General features: G+C 42.8%; 1 protein-coding gene across 2 annotated transcripts in view; it reads right to left on the bottom strand.

The window, feature by feature from the left end:
* GOLIM4 (golgi integral membrane protein 4) overlaps positions 1-19,736 on the bottom strand; it is a 69,650-nt gene that overhangs the window by 34,350 nt on the left and 15,564 nt on the right. For both annotated transcript variants that reach the window (XM_054982290.1, XM_054982291.1), the window contains exons 2-4: positions 3,583-3,657; positions 2,641-2,690; positions 1,313-1,366 (exon numbers count right to left, since the gene is read on the bottom strand). In XM_054982290.1, coding sequence (XP_054838265.1) covers positions 1,313-1,366; positions 2,641-2,690; positions 3,583-3,657 — 179 coding nt within the window. The remainder of the gene's footprint in view (positions 1-1,312; positions 1,367-2,640; positions 2,691-3,582; positions 3,658-19,736) is intronic.

Here is a 19,736-nt window from a genome sequence, read left to right as displayed (position 1 = left end):
CCTGCCCTTTGGCAGATTTTTTTTAAAAAAATATCTGCAGCTGTTATATTTGCTATAGCATCATAACACTATAGCCACAAATGACTTTTAAAGCTGGCAAAAAACCCTCCAGTGGTAGGATAGGAAATTGTGGACACAAATGGATATTGAGGAAAGAACGGAGAATGCCCCTGCGAGGGTCTTCCATTGCCACTGCAAATGTCTTTTCATTCACAGTGGCAATGAGTACACAAAGAGGAACCATGCCTTGGGGATGCAGCCTTGGTTAAGAAGGGAACCATGGTTAGCATTAAGCACTGTTAGCATTGACAATGGTTTCATGCTGAACCTTGGCTAATCCCATATTGTACAATCAATTAAGATCTGCCTCACAAGCCCTGCTATCCATGCCTCTCCACACTTCAGAAGTAAGGTAGGTGGCAACTACAGACAGAGCCTTTTCATTGGTAGCACCTTTTCATTAGTGGAGCCTTGCTTAGGGAATGCCCTTCTCCTTGAGGCCTGCCTATGTTGTTAAGCACCAGGCCAAAGTGTTTCTGTTCTCCTAGGCTTTTAGTTAAGGGGTTGACCTTTAAACACCATCTTATAATATACTTTTAATCTGAAAACTTATGTTCATCTATTCAATGATCTGCCCTGACTTGGACAGCCCAGGTGAGCCTGATCTTGTCACATCTCAGAAGCTAAACAGGGTCAGCCTTGGTTAGTAATTGGATGGGAGACCTCCAACAACGACCAGGGTTGCAGAGGCAGGCAATAGCAAACCACTGCTGATAGTTTCTTGCCATGGAAACCCCGCCAGGGGTCGCCATAAGTCAACTCTGACTTGAGGGCACACACACTCAATGATCTAGGTTTTTATGCTCTGGCTGGGTTTTTTAAATTCTGGATTTTAATTAATCACTTTTGTGATGTTTTATGCTTTTATTGCATTTTATTTTGTAAGTCATCTCAGGCAGGTTTCCTGGGGAGGCAGCATGAAATTTTCTTGAATGAACAAACAAGGCAAGGAAGAAGCCAATTTTTACCACGAGAGGACAGGAAAGAAGTGAGGGGGAAAGAATCCACAAGGTCACACCCCGCTTCCAATCTCTTAACTGGGGTGCCGCCAGCAATTCCACTGGGTAGTCATTCGCATAGGATAACTGTGAAACATTTTGCGTAAGAAGGCTGTCTTCCCTGAAGTCAAAACCATATTTTAACAGCAAATTCCCCTCAAATGTCAAACGAGATTTGAAGTTAAATGTCATCATCATTTTTGTTAAAGAAAGAACCTTATTCAGATTGGATTTTTATGAAAATTTGTATCTACCTTCAGCATCTGGTGTTGTACATTCAGGGCGCTATATCTACTATTGGAATCTTGCTGTAAAACAGGGAAAAGAGCAATATATAGTTAGCCGACATCATTAGTAGCTTTCCTGCACAGCTGGGTTGAAAGCCTGCCTCCATTTTGTTCATGATCCTTCCATCTCAGCAGTGAAGTTAGCTTTCTTCTTCTTTTTCTTTTCCTTTTTTCCCCTTGCATCTCAGCAAACAAATAAGAATCTGGACATCACAGAAACAAAAGGCAGTGAACCAGCAGAGGAAACAGGGCCGCTCCTAATTCCGTCACACTTGCCAGAGCCAAACACACATTCCTGGGAGTCGCTTGGAAAAATCTTGTCTTATCCAGTGCCTTACATTCAGATCCCTAGCAATTGATCAGTTTGTTATCAGACACTAGCATAACATGTCACTATTAGAATTTCCATTACTTAACACAAAATCCAGGCCCTTATTTGGGTCAGCCTCTGTTTTGCTCCCATTTGGACGAGTGCCATTTGCAGTCTGAAATTCTCAACAAATTCTTGGCTGAGGCTAAATCTGCCCCGAAATATACTCCCTCCCTGCCTGGAACTCTCCTTTCCTCTACCTTGTCTGGAATTATTCCAGGACCCCAGAACCCACTCATTCACTCAGGATATACACCTAGCCCCCTCTTTGCTCCCCTTCCCACTTCCCAGGCAAAGAGAGAAAAGATTGGCTGTTGTGGGTTTTCCGGGCTGTATTGCCGTGGTTTTGGCATTGTAGTTCCTGACGTTTCACCAGCAGCTGTGGCTGGCATCTTCAGAGGTGTAGCACCAAAAGACAGAGATCTCTCAGTGTCACAGTGTGGAAAAGACCACGGCAATACAGCCCGGAAAACCCACAACAGCCATCGTTCTCCGGCCGTGAAAGCCTTCGACAATACAGAGAAAAGATTCTCATCAAACATCTCCACTTGTCCTATAACAGGGGACAAACCCCTTCACCAAAGTGTTAAGTGACTTCAAACCCCGTGTCTGTGTGCTTCCAGAGCTCCTATTTGGCACACAATGACACACAATCCTGTTTCTTTTCTCCTTTTGGAATACTTGATGCCAAGAACTGTGTCTTCATGCTGTACCACTAGACTTGAGGATAGGCAGTTATAAGCTCACCTATTCTTTCTGGGCTCCTGACCTGAATAGACTATCTTGCTTGGGATTCTGTTGCTCAAAGTAATATTTTTTATTAAATACACACATGCACACGCATGCGGGCACGTGGACATGCACACACACACACACACACACACACACACACACACATTCTTCTTGAATTTGTCTGTTCACTTACCTTTCCTTTATTTAATGTTTCTTGCGCTTCTAATTTATAAACAAGAAAGTCTGAAAAATAAAGAGGGAGGGAGTAGAGGTTTGAAAAAATGAGGCTTGTATATTTACAAACAGAGGAGGCTAGGCTACAGTCTGTGGAAGGATTTTTAGACCAAACAAACTTTTTTGCTGGAATCAGTTTGCAGCCCTGAGGCTGTACACACATATCTTGATTTCTTTACAATTCATTACTATGTATTTGGAGAAAGGCAACTGAGTCCGTGAACCAACTTCACCATCGCGTGTGAGGTGATGTGAGGAATTTTTAAAGTTCCATCAGGGTCCATTCTCTGTCTCTGTCTCTCTCCCTCCCTCCCGCACATGCACACACTTCATGTGGCAGTTAACCAGCAATGTACACACACAGGGTTTACTTCAATGAGAGGTTCACAGTGCAATGTCAACTGGACTAAGAACAGACAACTAGTCTGACTTGGCAAAAGCCAGCTTCATATGGTCTTGTTATCATTGTGCAGAAAATGCATTCCCATCCCCAACTGGCTGGGGAAATGAGTTATAAGAACGGGTCATAAAATACGTATTTAGAGGACAAGAGTAAAATGCATCTTTAGTTCAGTGCACATTCTTGCAAACAGGATGAGGTTTATAGTGGGCCACTAGATGGCACCAAAAAACCATTAAGTTGCAGAAGAGAATTTTCTTACACTGGGAGCAGGAAGCATTTAACTTTTCATTTTAGCATTGTAAAGAGTTTTCAGTTGAAAATGAAGCTGTTTATAAATGCTCTGGAAAATCATCATCTATTCAAGGTGCTCATTAAATTCCAGGAAACCCTGAATTCTACAAACTCTTGGATCAGTTAACATGAGTGCGAAGTCTCTGCTACAGCCAGATGTAACCAAGCAAAAAGTCTTGTAAAGTCAACTGAAATTTAAGACGTTACCTTCTTTTGCTTTCTTGTGTTCAAGCCTCTCCTTTTGTAAAGACTTTTCCAACCTTGACCGATGCTCATATACAACTGAAAAGTAAGACGATATAGGCAGTCATTCAATAAATCAATAAATATAATTCTCAACAAGGCCCCATCTGAGGATGTTTAAATCCAGAGACTGGGGCAATGGACAGACAAGACATATCTTTCTACAAACCTTAGAAAAGTCTCATATTTGCAGAACTATCTGAAATCTTTTTTAAAAATGGAAGAATTTAAAAACCCAAAACAAAAGAAGCAGTGCCTGTCGCTTTAAGAAAAGAATGCCCTCAGTGGCCGTTACCAGACAACCATAACAGTTTTGCCAGCCAAGAAGCTTGGTTTCTTTCAGTAAAATGTATGGAGACGGGGAAGGGTCCTTTCTAGGACTGTTTTTGCATTTGAGGGAGGACTCATCAGGGCCAGGACTTGCTACCCCGTGCCTTTCTTGCTACTGTTCAACAGCAGCCATCCTACAAAAGCCAGTGTGGTGTAGTTGTGAGAGGTTTGCAGTAGAATCTGTGAGACCCATTTCTGAATCCCCATTCAGCCATGGAAGTCTGTTGGGTGACCTTGGGCCAGTCTAACCTATCACACATGGTTGCTGAGAGGGTAAATTGGAAAATAGAAGAATACTGTAAGCTGCTTTGGGTCCCCGATGTAGAGAAAAGTGGGGTATAAATGAAGTAAATAAATGATAAATATATCTGGAGACGGGAACAGATAAAAGATTGGTGGGTTGGGAAGGAAAAAAGGTAGCATGGAAAGTTGAGGCTATATGGTTTGCCCGGTGGAGGAAAATAATGTGAGGAGGGAGATTCAAGGGAAAATAAGGTGCTCTCTGCAACTTGGCTCAGTTAGTACCATACTGATGAGAGCAGTACTAAATGTACACAAAGGAAAATCATATAACATGATACCATTCACACTACAATTGGGCTTCCCTCAGACATAGCTCTGTGTGTGTGTGTGCGCGCGTGCGCTGGGAGCCTATGCGCACCCTCAGACGCATATTTGAACCTTCCTCTTTTTGAAACGCTGGTCGTTAAACTGCTCCTCCACAGACCTCTTCTCCTTCTTCAAGACTGGTAACTATAACCCTCCCTGAAACGGCTTTCTCTTTTCCTCGCTGCCATCCTATTTAGCTCTGTGTGTATGTTGCGTGTGTTCTGTGTGTTTGCCTTGTTATTTTCCTTTAATAAAAACCATTCCTGTTGGACACCTGCCTGTTTATTAGAGAGTCCTCTAAGGGAACAATCCTGGTATACATTGGTAAAGATCCTGCTATTTGCCCCATCTCGCTGAGGCCTACATAACTCTTTTGACTCACATAAATCTATACACAACATCTTCCAACACATTCTAATCACCTCCCTTCCCTCTCAGGCATAAAAATCTCCTTCTCAGGCATAATCCAGGAGAGGGTTGACAGACAGATTTACAAACATGAAACATTTTGTGGAAAGATCAGTCCCTCTCTTAACATATATGTGGCAACTGCCCCCCCCCCTTTCAGGATCCCTTCTCAAAACTCTCCTTCCCACTCACCCTCAAAGACTTTGGCTGAATCATAGCTCCCCTCCCAACTGAAACCAGCCCTTTTCTCATACTCTTTCTCTGCTGTTCCTCCAGTTATAATTCACCAATCAACTTCACTCAGAGCCTCTGAGTTCTACTATTATGAGAGAGGAAAAAAGTTTTCTCTATTTTCTACACCCCTTCCTGCACACACTACACTATGTGCCACACTCTTTTGCAAGATACGGTAGCCAAAACATGGCCCAGTGATCTAAATGAGACTGCTTCAGTGATCTATACAAGCATATTCTGGTACTGGCCATTTTGTTTTCGACCCTTTTCTTAACATTTCCTGGCATAGAATTTGCCTTTTTCAACCCCAGAACTTCATTTTCATCAAGTTATCCCTCTAGGACTCCAAGTTCTCCTTCATGGTCAGTCACTATGACTTCAGACCACATTAGAGTACATTTAAAATTATGATGTACTGCAATTAGGATTTTTTTACACTTACATCACAACCCATATTATTATTGTTGTTGTTATTGTTGTTGTTAAAATAATAACAATAACAACATTTTATTTATACATTGCCCTTCAGGACAACTTAATGCCCACTCAGAGTGGTTTACAAAGTATGTCATTATTGATGGTTGTTGTGGGTCTTCCGGGCTGCATTGCCGTGGTCTTGGCATTGTAGTTCCTGACATTTCGCCAGCAGCTGTGGCTGGCATCTTCAGAGGTGTAGCACCAAAAGACAGAGATCTCTCAGTGTCACATTATTATCTCCACAACAAAACACCCTGTGAGGTGGGTGGGGCTGAGAGAGCTCCAGAGAGCTGTGACTAGCCCAAGGTCACCCAGCTGGCTTCAAGTGGAGGAGTGGGGAATCAAACCCTGCTCTCCAGATTAGAGTCCTGCTGCTCTTAATCACTACACCAAACTGGCTCTCAAAATTGCCAAATTGCCTACACGCCCAATTTGGAGTGATGTTCATGATCCACTCTGGTTTTCACCATCCTGAATGATCAGGTGTCAACCGTGAGTTTGGCCACCCTGCTGCTGACCTCCAGCTACAGATAATTTATGAACAAATTACATGCTGATTCCAATACTGAGCCCTGTGGAACTATATTGCTTATTTCCCTTCATTGTGAAAGTTGTCCATTTATCATTTATGCATATTCTCTATTTCCTGTTATTTGACCAGTTTCTAATCCACAAGAGGATCCATCTTCTTATCCCATGACTGTTAGATTTAATCAGGAACCTCTGGTGAGGGATTTTGTTAAAAGCTTTTTGGAAGTTCAATTATGCAAGGTAATGCCTTTTTCCTTATATCTCCACACAGGAAGGGGCTAGAGATTTACCTTTTTAAAAAGTGAAAGCTGTGAATTCAGAGAAACTGCTGCATCTATTATTACAGTGGTAGGTTAATACAGTGATATGAAAATGACAATTAAAAAAAAAATTGCAAAACTCCTGGTGCCCGCTGGTGACGGGCAAACTCCCAGGGATCTGCCCCCTCATCCACCAATCGCCCAGCGATAGGCGGGAGTGGGCAAACTCCTGGAGCTTGCCCGCCACCAGCAAGCACCTCAGGAACGTGAGGCGTGCACATGCTCCCACCCGTTACGCTGGCCATGGGAGTATCCCCGCACTCCATTTGGGACGAATTTAGGCCCCAAACTGGCCTAATCTGAGCTCTACAGAGCGTGGGAGTGCTTCTGCGGCCAGCATGATGATGGCACTTACAGAAGTGACATCGCCGTGCACTCAGTATGGTGACATCACTTCCAGAAGTGACATCATCACACCGTGGCTGGAGCACATGCGAGCTTTGCGAGCGAGAGACGATTCAAAACTGGGCAGTGGAAGGTAAGTGCCAGGTACCAACCATCCTGCTGGGAGGCTAGAGGGACCTGGCAACCCTAGGTGGCCCTGGGACAGTGTCCAGCCACTTCCAGTGTCAGAAAAAGCAGTGTCGTTTGAAAACTACATATGCACTGTTGCTCCAAACTCCATGCCCAAAGAGGTCAGTTTGCCCTACCAGTTTGCCCTCTGTCTCCTGGTTCCAGGTCAGCCAGGACGGGGCTCTCTGGTTTGGACCACAGGGGAGAGGGGGGAATTAAGTATGAGTGATGGAGCTGCTTTCCTTTTAGGCTTCCCTACACAAAGACAGGCAGTGTGTTCAAATTCAAACTTTTTAAAAATCAGCTCTTATAGCAATATACCGATATAAGCATGTGAAAAAAAATAAAGGGGTGTGTGTGCTGTGATGTCACCGATGAAGATAGCACCCTCCCTTGAAAATCCTGATTATTTAAGCTACATAAAGAAAATGGACCAACTCCACAATAGTAAAAATGCAGAGGGTGGGCAGATGTGCAGAACAACCATACCAAACCAATTGCAAAGCTTGTGGATCAAATGCTAAAAAAATCAGGAATAAGTCATGTGGGCAAAAATGCTTTTATTCCAGAGAAAGCAAAAACACAGTATCAGGCCACCAGAGGACTTCTTACTTTGTAACAGAGATGGAAAAAATAATACTTAAAGTACTATTTCACAATTACACAGATTACTACATCATTTCAAAAGAAAACTATGGCAGCTGAACTTGGCTTGATTTTTTTTAAACTGCAAGATGATGCAATCATTTAAAAACAGTTTAGAGGTTCTTTATTTTGAATGAATGAAAGATGGATATTGGAACTCCTCTCTCACCCCTTCTGTACATAATGCAAAACAAGAGAAGTCAAAGGTGTAGCGGTATGAACAGGTAAACCGGTTCATACGAGACAAGAACTGTAACCTAAAGTGACAATAAACTCTGACAGACATCCAAAGTCAGTCAATACAAGCCAAGGGAAACAGTAATACATCAAGACATGCCAGAATTATTTGCAATCGGATTACACTTTTTTTTTCTTGCCAGAGTTGACTGGGGCAGGGGGGAAAGAGACCACAGCAGAACAAAACGTTAAAACCGCCCTCCCCCTTAATCTTCTGAACAAAAATCCACTATGCAGGACTGCAGGCAATTACAGAAGATGCATAATTCACACCACAACTGTAAAAAATGTGTACCACAACCAGTGTGAGAGAATCACCACTGAGGGCCTGCATACTGTGGTGCTACACAAAACATCTACTCACAACTGCCAGTTTGAATGAAGGTCCTAGTCGTAAGCATGCGTACACAGCGTTGCCACACTGAATTCTCAAGTCCTTGTGCATATAACTGTATAGGGACAGAGATTACAAGCTGAAATCTCACAGGCATGCCACGTGAACAAATACGGAGGTTCCTCAGGCTCAAACTCTCTCTCACACAGACACACTTTGCTGTTCACCCTCAAGAACTTCATTAGCTATTTCTGATCTTGCAAACCAAGACTAAACGAGAGAAGGCAAGCTTAATCTTCAGGGCAAGCTGAAGCCACAGTTGGGAGATTCAGGCATAATGGCAAACTCTGGCCTCTGGAAACAGATGTGGCTAAATATTTGGCCGTGCATGAGCGGAAGGGAGAAGCATGAGAGCCACAGATTCTCCAAAGCTCGTTCACAAAGCAGCAAAGCATCTTTTGCAATATGTCTGGCGCAAGCCAATCACTTCAATGGAATTTAATCCACTTAGCTGTACGCAGGTTTGCACTCCCCGTGTCATAAAATCCCCTCTTGATGAATGCAATTAATTTCATTGATGATTCCACCTTAATTCAGACAGCTGCTCAGCTTGTCCCAAACCCACAAATCATTTCTATCGTTATCAGCATAAATGAGGACTGAAATGATCTGATGCCCCTATGCATATACAGGTAGCTCATTTGGTTAAGCAATCAATTGGCATTCAATGCTCAACACAGGGAAAATCACAAACAAGGCATGTTCTGCAGTTCTGATTGAGAGGGGGATCTTTTTAATAAAAAAGGTAAATGATATTTTATGTGTGTGTATGCATATATACATATGTATGTATGTATAAATGGGGGGGGAGAGTTACAGCACAAGCCTAAAAAGAGTTACTCCATTCTAAACCAATTGATTTCAATAGGCTTAGACTGGAGTAACTCTTCTTAGGATTGTACTGTTAAGTTTGGGCTGTAGGTTGCTTTTAAGCAGATTTCCCTATATTTTGCACAGACCTTCTATGTTTTATTAGCAGAACATAGGGTCTTGTAGGGGAAAAAATCGTTTCATCAACTGCAAAGCACCTTCTTGACATTTATAATTTTTATACCAATGAAGTCTTCACTGCTGGGCTGGATTTTACAGAAAATTCTTCTCTGATTTCTATTTTTACAAAAGTAATGGTTGGGGGGATCATATTTTAATAATCATTAATATTATCTTAATTAGAAATGAATTTTTCCAACTCAGAGGCATCAATATTCAGTTCTGCCTGGATGTTTGTAACCCATTTTAAAAAAAACCTGGAATAAGCAGTATCTCTGTTCTCCCAAAATTTTCCACTTGGCATTAGATGCTCTTGAAAACCAAGAGCTTATTCATTCCTTCTGCATTCTTCCTTTTTCATTCAAGAAGGGGTGGAGGCAAGTGGCTCAGCCCGAAGGACACTGCTGGAAACTGGTGTGTTTTAGGTTCACATAAGTAATGACATTTCTAAATCAAATAAATTATAGCGAGTGGACAGATTGCATTCATTTCCCCAGAATCTCATTACAAATCTGCAGTAAAATGTACATGGATTTTTTTCTCTTGACAGTTATAAGATTAGCTATGTAAACCTTATTCAAAGACAGTTTCAGGTAAGTACCCATGTTGTGTTGCCAAGTAGGCCCCCTCTCCTGCTTTAAGGCCTGCCATGAACTGTGTTAAAGTTTCCTGCGTTGCTGTTTTACTGCTGCACCAAAGACTGCTTTGCACGTGTGTGTTCTGTTACACGTGTCAGTTTCCTGCCTGCGTGTCAATTACCTTGCTGCTGCAATAGACTGTGTAGTTCCCTGACTCCATGTTTGGATAACTGCACAAAGGACTCTTTTCCTGGGCAGCCCTGCCCTGCCCTGTATCTGGACTTCCCAGTGTGTGTTTGGACTTTATTACAAGTGTGCCCCGTGCCTGCATTGCCATCTGCCACGGACCGTGCCTGTTCCCTGCTTTGGACTGTGTTTTGTGTGCTGTTCCCCCTGCCTCCATGGAAGCCTGCCTCATATGGGCCGCTGCTAGCAGCCGGGCGCCTGCCGGGGAAACCTCCAGCGAGCCTGGCTAGGCGCTCCCTGGTCAGTTCCCGCCTGGAGCCTCCCGCGGGTCGGTCGCCAAGCTTGCCCTCGCTACCGGGCAGCCTGCTATCCAGCCCCAGCTATGCCCAGCCGGCATCCATGTTCTTAGGCAGCCAGAAGACCCAGAGGAAAAGACTGCTTTGGGAAGCCATTTCGGCGAAGCGGGCACACCACGTCCGCAGCGAGAGTACCTCGCCCCGCTCTGCATATCTTAGGAGCCGCCCAGGAGAAGGAACTAAGTGCCGACCATCCCAAGCACTTAGAGAATGCATCTCAAAGAAACCTCCGCATTCCAGAGCTGATGACATCAGGACAAGCCCTGTCCGCTGGAACATCCTTTCAGCCCACTCGGATTTCCCCCTCCCTCTTTTGTCCCCTCTTCCTGAGGTGTCACTTATCACAATCTGATTACTAAAGTGGCCCATCCAAGCCATTCAGTAGCCCATTAGAACCTTTGTTTTAATCTGTGAGAACCACCAAGTACAGCACCAGCCCCAGGGTACGTTTTGGGGTATTTAAGCTGGTCTCCCAGACCACACGGTGCTCAGGCCATCCTATCCAGAACCCCTTGCTGTCCGTCTGTGGTCCCAGTGCTGGCATTGGGCCACCTCGCTGTTGTGTCTCGGCTTCGCTTCAGGATAAGTGAGTATTCCCCACCATCGTTGGGAACCAGCTAATGTGAACGTCTCTGTATTTTCTACTCTGTATTTCTTAGATCTCGTGTGTTCTTTGTATGCCTCTTTTTCACTAGAGTGTCTGGAATCGGGACCTCCGTAGACATAGGTTAAGATCCGCGCTAATTTTAAGTTACAGACTGCTATAGCTAATTTCCCCATTATAATAAAGCGCAGTTCTGGTAACAGTTGGTCTGCAGCAAGATTTGAGTCCAGTGACACCTTAAAGACCAATAGGATTTTCAGGGTATAAGCTTTCGGGAGTCAAATATTCCTTCTTCAGATATCTGAAAATCTTGTTCATCTCTAAGGTGCCACTGGATTCAAATCCTGCTTATCCTGGTAAGGAGACAAACAACTACTTCTTCATACAATGTAGAATTAACTTGTGGAACTCACCGTTACAAGATGCAGTTACTGTGGTTTAAAAGGAGATGAAACAAATATATAGAGGATCAGCCCATCAATGGCTATTAGCTACGATAGCTAAAAGGAACCTCACAGGGAGTATATCTCAGAATAACAGTTTCTGGAGGCAATTTTGGGCTCAGCATCCCTGCTTGCAGATGTTCTGGGGCAACCTGCTGATTGGCCACGGTAGGAGACTGAATGCCGGGCAAGAAGAACCATTGGACTGATCTGGCATGGTTTGCTTATGTTCTTATCTCCATCATCTACTCTCTGTTCATAAACTTCACAGGGCAACTGGGCTGACTGGCTGAAAACAGAAGACACTATTTAGTTAAAACTGGCCATGCTTGTTTAGAATTTATACCGCATTTTCAGTATTCAAAGCACCTCACACACATTACCTAGACATATTTACAACAGCCCCGGTATTATAACCACATTGCAGAGGAGAGGAGGGGCCACAGAGAACAGCTTGCCAAAGGTCCCCTAGTGAATTTGTAGCACTGGTGAGATTTGAACTAGTGACCTTTTTGATCACAGCTCATTCTCTTAGCCATCATGTTAAGCCAGCTCAAAAACTAGTTGACTGGAGAGGATAGGTAGGTTCATATGGAAGTAGGCAGTCCTTAAGGTATACTAGTCTCCAGCTGTACAGGGCTTCAAAGGTCAATACCTTGAATTGAGCCCAGAAGCAAACTAAGAGTGTAGATAGAACAAGACTGAAGTGATATGGGCTGATTCCGCACACGTTGGATAATGCACTTTCAATGCACTTTAGCTATTGTTTGGAAGTGGATTTTTTTTAATTTCACACTAGAAAAATTCAGTTCCAAATGATCTCTAAAGAGGACTGGAAATGCATTATCCAACGTGTGCGGAATCAGCTATGGTCTCTACAACCCACTCCAGTCAACATTCTGGCCACAGCATTCTATACCAGCTTCAGTTTTCATACAGTCTTCCATGGGCAGTCCCATGTAGAGTAATCTAATCTAGATGTTATCAGGGCATGTACCACAGTGGCAAGATCATTCCTGCCCAGGAAGGGCTTCAGCTGGTTCACCAGCTGAAGGTGGTGGAAGGCTCCCCTGACCACCACTCCCACCTGTTTATTCAGGAGGTCCCAGTCCAGTAGCACTCCCAAGCTACAAACCTGCTCCTTTAGGGGGAGTGCAACCCCATCCAGAATGAGAGACATCCCAATTCCTGGGTCAAAACTTCCCCCAACAAGCAGCCCCTCCATTTTGTCAGGATTAAATTTCAGTTTGTTAACCCTCATCCATACCAAAAATTGCCTCTGAGCACCTGTTCACAATTTCCACAGCCTCCCTGCAATCTGTCAGAAGCCCAAGAAAGAGCTGTGTGTCAGCCGCATGTTAGTGGCAACTCAGCTCAGATCTCCAGATAACCTCTCCCAGCGGCTTTATGGAAATACTGAAAAGCACATGAGATAAGACAGAACCTTGCAGGAGCCTGTGGCCAACAGGTGGAGAAGCAGTTGCCCCACACCATACTTTGAAACCTACCTTCAAGGTAGGACTGAAACTACCACAGAACAGTGCCTCCCAAACACAACCCCAAAAGTTGGGCCAGAAGGTCACCATGATCGACGGTATAAAAAGTCACCAAGAGGTCCAGGAGAATTAACAGGGTTGTACTCCCTCTGTCCTTCTTCCAGTGCAAGTTATCCATCAGGGCAGCTGTTGACCAGGCCTGAAACCAGACAGGAATGGATCCAAACAGTCTCCCTCATTCAGGAATCCTTGAAATTGCCCAGCCACCACTCGTTCAATCACCTTGCTCAAGAATGGTACATTTGGTATATTTAGACTGGACGGTAGTTATTTTATCCTCCTTTTTGTGCCCGGTCATTAAGCATTGTTTGAAGTGTACCCGTGAGGGTCATCACAACCATCCTCTTTTGCTTTTAAGTAACGGCCACAGTCTGGGTAAGTGTCTCTGGGGCCTCACAGAGCCAGAGTGCCATTTAAGACTCATTCTTAAATGTCTTTTTGATTGTACTGAATTGTGCCTGTGTCCCTGATGAAGACCTGCATTAGAGAAAGACCAAAGTTTAGCCAAAGCATGCCCTGTTTTTAAAGATACTTTTCTGAATGGATAATTTGTTTCAAGTCACTTCTTCCTTGACGTGTCACCAGAACCGGTTCTCTTAGAGTGTAAGGAAATTACCTAATCCTATGTGCAATTATTAAACATTCTAGGGTTGCAAATATTTTTCCTGGCTCTGCTGTTTTCTCAAACAGACAAGTGCCAAAGAGCAAACCTCCAGGGGAGTTGTGGTTACCATTGTCTAAAAACTGTTAAACCACTTCTTCAAAGTTGATTTGCTGCAAGTGGATTTAGTCACTTCTACAATTTTGGGGTGGGGGAAGGGGATGTAGTTTAATTCAATTTATCCCAGCTGCCCACAAACTGACACACACTCCCCTCGTTGAGATTATGTTATATTGTAAGTTTTTGGCTTGTCAGTTGCCCTTTGAGCCCAGGATAATATATCCCCAATAAATGCATATGCATAACTGAATCACTCTAATTCCAGTTTTGCAATACTGTCCATAGGTATCTGATTTGCATTTTTTATAAAAAAGAATAACATTGTAACCTTCACTCATTTTTAAACGCCTGAACCGTATTGGTGTAACTGGGACAAGCTGCAAGTATATAGGCTACTTTTGAGGATGTGATCAATTCACTAACAGGGTGACTTTGCCAGTCATTCTCATGTGATTTATTCTCTCAAGATAATGTCCCTGCACCGAATCCTGCAAACTATTTTGTCCAGTCATAGAAAGCCTGAGAAGAAGCTAAAACCCAAAGCTTTCAGACTGTGCCCAGATCCCCAATAACTCTAAAAATGCACACTATCAGTCTGCTCCAGTATGCCCCCCCACAAAAGCATAACAGATAAAAGTCACGCAATTTGAATCCAAGTTGCAACATAAAGTCCCCAGTTGGTATTATGTAATTCTCCCACAGGACACTCAAGTTTTCAGACACACTACCCTTCCCCTAATCTTATACTCTGCATTCAGCTAAAAGCTACTGGACTCTGAATTATTGCACTGTTAATTGCTAGTGCATATATTAATAGAGCGGTCCTTAAGATAACAGCTTCTTTCCCATACACTCATTACAAGCAAAACACAAAAGCCATAAAACTAATATTGCCACTTTCTACTTTCAACAGATGATACAAACCAGCTGAGTATTCATTTCCAGAATTTTAAAAAAGAGGAGATAAAGAACAGGCTCAATGAGAAAGGAGGACTATACAAAAAGTAAATAAAGATATAACCAATGGTTCTCCAAGAAAAGTGACTCAAACCTCGTTTTTTGAGTTTCTTATTTACACAAAAATTCTATCAATGAAGCAACAAATATAAAGCCGTATCTCATAACTAAAGTATCCAACACAATGTACTTTTTGTTACAAAAATATATGACATCATGCAAGAACTCAAACATGGTAAGCATTGGGTAATATACGTGCCTTACTGCATATTTAATAAGATATGTTAGCAAAATTATAATTTTCTCTTCACACTTTCTTTCTCATATAATGTATTAGTACAGCTAGGCAGACTAGGGTTTCAAGGTTCCCGGGCTTGAAACCGGGGGAAGAGATGGGGGGGGGACGCCAGGAGGACTAGTTTTGGGCCAATTTTGAGCCAAATTTTGGGCCAATTTTTATCACGGCCTTGTATGCGACCTGTTGCTTCTGCATTGTGCCAGGAATGATGTCATACCTGGAGGAACAAGGAAGTGCTCCAGAGCACATAGGAGAGTGATGCGGGGCTCCCAGGTTCGTTCCTTCACCTTTTCCCACATCAGCCAGGTAAGAGGTGGAGAGGGGCAGAGGCTGGGAGCGGGGAACCCCCCCCCCCCCGCCACCAGGGGAATGGGATCCCTAATTGCAGACATACCCCTACATCTCTCCCACTTTTCTAACTGTAAAAGTATCAACTTTTCTTCAGTGCTTGGCATGATTATAGCGTCTTTTGGTTATTTTTTGCATATACCATACAAATATTAAGGGATCAAGTGGTACCTAAGGCTGCAGTTCTCTTAATTGCTATATTTACATTAAACCAAAGCATCTTCACACATGGACACGATCACCATGGCTGGGAAACAGGTCTTTATCTCATTTGCATTTCCATCATAAAGCACTGTAATTATCTGTAATTCTATGTACTCTTGGAAGGGCTATACACAATTGGGTTGCGCAACCTCGTAACGTTTCTTGTTCAAATTGGTACAATGTGAATTGTGAAAAGTTTATTACCATATAGTTTCATTTCCAAACAACTTATTTCAACATAATCCTTGATCCTTGATCCTACCTGTAATAAAGCCTGGGAAGGAGGAAAGGAGTCCTGTTCCCGTTTCCTACCCAAGTCCTAAACACTTGCTCGTTTTCAGAGCAAACAAGGAAGCGCTCCATAAAACAGTCTCTCTATCCATGCCCACTCTCAAAAAACAAAATAGCAAAAAGGTGGTAGTTTAGGATATAACGCTGAAATTATTCATAGATACGTCAGTAAATTAGGGTGCCTAATTAATAACATTAGTAAAACATTGATAATCTCCTGCCCAGAGAACTGCACAGCAAACATCATCCAATAATTAGTGTGTTATTTGGCTCCTTGCAGGGTTGGAAGTGATCTGTTGGAAACCAGGAACCCATCTTGCTGGCATTTAATCAGAGACACTAATAAAGGTCAGGAAACTGCCTTGTTGAACAAACAGGAGAGAAATAATGAGTGTGCTCTTCTTGTACCGTTGCATTATTGGAACCGCTTGAAAACTATCTAGTGTTTTGCCATTGCAACCAAACAAGAACACACACAATCCCACCTTGTAACATAACAAGTCAGCCTGAAGACTGTGGCCAAGCAGGCAAGCTCAGAAAAGCAACAACACGTGTGGCTTGAAACACCTCAGTAAGTCTTGCTTTGTCACTTCAGGATAACATCTGAACACAAACTAAAGCAGGCCAAACTAGCAGGACGTTTCCTTAGCAAAACAACCTTCTGGAAGGTTACAATTTTCACTCTTTGCCACAAGAGGATGACTGTGTTGGTTATTCTATTTTCTGTGGAGAGAACACAACAGAGGAGGGGCCTTTTCCCAGCCCCCCAGAATGTGCTATTGGTGTCCTCATCTCTCACTTAATTCTGTTCTTCATCTCACTCATAAACATTCTAGAGAGCTGCTGACTCACAAGGCCTGTGGAGAACCAATCTTGGTTCTAAAACCTCACAGAATCAGGAAGAAGCAACGAACTTATCAGTGGTCTGTTACCATCAGTAACAAGAAGTAATCCTGTAGTGGTCTGTTACCATCAGTAACAAGAAGTAATCCTGTAGTGGTCTGTTACCATCAGTAACAAGAAGTAATCCTGTTTGTTCTGGAACCTTTCTGCAGCTACCTCTAATAAATAATTATACAGTGCCAATTCTCTGCCAGGTGCAATACTGGGAGCTTAACACACAGGTGCATAACTTTCAGGGGCTAGTATATCACAGAAGTTTCAAGCACAAAATAGTGCAAACTTTGTACCACTGTGGTACAAATGCAGCGCACAATGCCTTGATGAAATTTTGCCTCTAATTCCTTGATAGGCAAAAGTGAAGCTTATTGAGCTAAAAACCCTTTTAAGATGCTTTTTTCCTGGGGTTCTCAGCTAATGGGAGCGAAGCAGGTGATTACCAGGGCCAGGGCCTTTTTGGGGGTGGTACTCTGTCTACAGCGCCCTGGCCCTTTTCATCATTGACATTCAGGTACCAGGTAAAGACTTTTCTGTTTCATTTGGCTTTGGGTTCTGAATTTTGGCAGCAATACAGTGATTATCAGTTGCTTTTACTCTGCTACTTTGATTTCTACTCATGTTTCATTAGTTGCCATTATAAAATATGTTGTTTTCTGTTAGGCACCAAGCCAAAACATTTTAGTTCATCCAGGCTTTTAAAGGAGTTGATTTTTAAATATAATTTTAGCCTGGAAACTTGTTTTAAGCTGTGCGTGGCTTGTCTTTATGATCTATGTTTTCTATGCTAGGCTGGGACCTTTTAATGCCGGGTTTTAATTCATAACTTTTAATGTTTTGTTTTTATTACTTTGTTTTGTAAGCTGCCTCAGGCAGGTTCCTAGAGAGGAGACATAAAAATGTTCTAAATAAATAACTAAACTTCTGGTACTGCTTATTTGATTAATCAGACTGTTAAAACTGTATATTAATTTTGATCTGAGAGGCTTTGAACAATTACAATGGAAAAGCAGGATATGAAGACTTTCAGCAAACACTCTTCTCCTCCTGAACTCTATCATTGCAAACAAATTCATTTAAGTTTGGTGTAGAGATCTGAGTTTGATTCCCCACTCCTCCGCTTGAAGCCAGCTGGGTGACCTTGGGTCAGTCACAGCTTCTCAGAGCTCTCTCAGCCCCACCCACCTCACAGGGTGTTTTGTTGTGAGGATAATAATAATACACTTTGTAAACTGCTCTGAGTGGGCATTAAGTTTTCCTGAAGGGCCCACATTTACCTGTATCAGTAATTTGACACCCTGACAGAAAATACTCCCCAATCCAACCCTCTTTCTTTACATAATTTTCCTGATGTCCATGTGCAGGTCACATTAAATAATAATAAAACTGTAAATATTCCCTTGATGGCATAACAAATGAAAAGACAAAACATTCACAATCTATCACTATACCTAATAATATCCAGCTGACCCTTGTATAGATGTTAAGAGCAGCAGAACCCGACTAGCCACAGAAAACTTAAGGTGTTTCTACTCCCTCAAGGCAGAAAAATATGATTTGTAAATTAACCAAAGGAAATGAGAAGAACTTTTAAAATGGCCTCAATATGCTCTAGGAGCGCAGAATATTGAGAGCAACTGGAATTCAGATAAAGCAGAAATTAGGGAAGGTGGAAATATCCTACTGAAGCCCCTGAGAACTTACAGCATTGTGGAGGGGGGGAAACCTTGCACAGTAGGGTGGAACTTCCAAATTATTCCCACAATTCCTCAGCAGCCTAACCTAGCCAGAAGGCTGTTGTGAGGATAAAGTGGGGAAAGGAGATCCATGTATATCTCCTTGAACTCCCTGGGAAAAGGCAGGGTCAAAATGTACTAGAGAGTCGAAATGAATGCCAATTTTGAGAAGGAAAATTGGGGTGAGGGGAGAGATGATTTTGAGATGGTTTAGGGAAAAGGGAAACTTAACAGTGCATTGAGGGAAAATGGAAACTTAACAGTGCTTTAAGAACATATGAAGAGCTCTGCTGGATCAGACCAGTAGTCATCTAGTCCTGTTTCACACAGTGGCCAACCAGTTGCCCTCGAGGACTAAGAAACAGGGCAGAGGCCAAGGCCTTCCTTGATGTTGCCTTGGGAGCACAAAGACAGGTTTACTGCCTTTGAATATGGAGATTCCCTTTACAATCTGAATCCCTTCTACATCCATGGTCTTATGAGAACAGCATAACTCAGTTCAGGTTTGCACAGATAGTGCACTAAATATATTCCAGGGCTCCCCTTTGGTTTTATTCTTGGATGCTCACTTAATACCCCCTCATCCTCTGCTCCCCCACTTTTATTGAGATCTGTCTAGACGTTCCATGCTATCACATTTCCTGGAGCTAGTTTGGGCGTGCATGTTTTTAATTCTTCCTCAAGACTACAGAGTCATTCCTATTTAAAGCATTTCAGCCTGCTGAGCTCACATTCCTGCCCTTCCAAAATTACATCAGTATCCATTTCACAAAAGAACAACTGGCTGATCCAACTCAGTAAGGGAGAAAGTCCAGGTAACTATTTATAGATTTTTGCTACAACCTTGCACCTAGTTACACAGGCTTAAGCTCACAGACTTCAGTGGGATTAATTTCTGCATAACTGGCCATGGTAGGATGTCCTTTAATCTCTTCAAGCATGAACAAACCCTTGTTTAGAAAATACACACTGGAAGAAATGCCACATAAAACTATTTTCTTCCTGCTTCTCTAGAAATATCCCATGCTGCCATATCATTTGAAAAAGAACACAAACATGCCATTTTGAGAGGGGCACAGTAATTTTGCTTATTTGTGAACAGATGTACTTCTGCTCTAAGGCAGGCCTTTAAACAAATCTGGCACAGGTTTTTGTAGTGGGACTTGAACAGGAAAATTCCATCTATAGAGAGATTGTGTATATTGACTAGCACACTACAACATCACAAACCCATCTCCTCTTCATCCCAAAAGTA

This window comes from Eublepharis macularius, chromosome 6 (assembly GCF_028583425.1).
Source record: "Eublepharis macularius isolate TG4126 chromosome 6, MPM_Emac_v1.0, whole genome shotgun sequence".
Taxonomy (NCBI): domain Eukaryota; kingdom Metazoa; phylum Chordata; class Lepidosauria; order Squamata; family Eublepharidae; genus Eublepharis; species Eublepharis macularius.
Note: the sequence above shows the minus strand (reverse complement) of the source record. Positions and strands in the feature narration are given on the sequence as shown.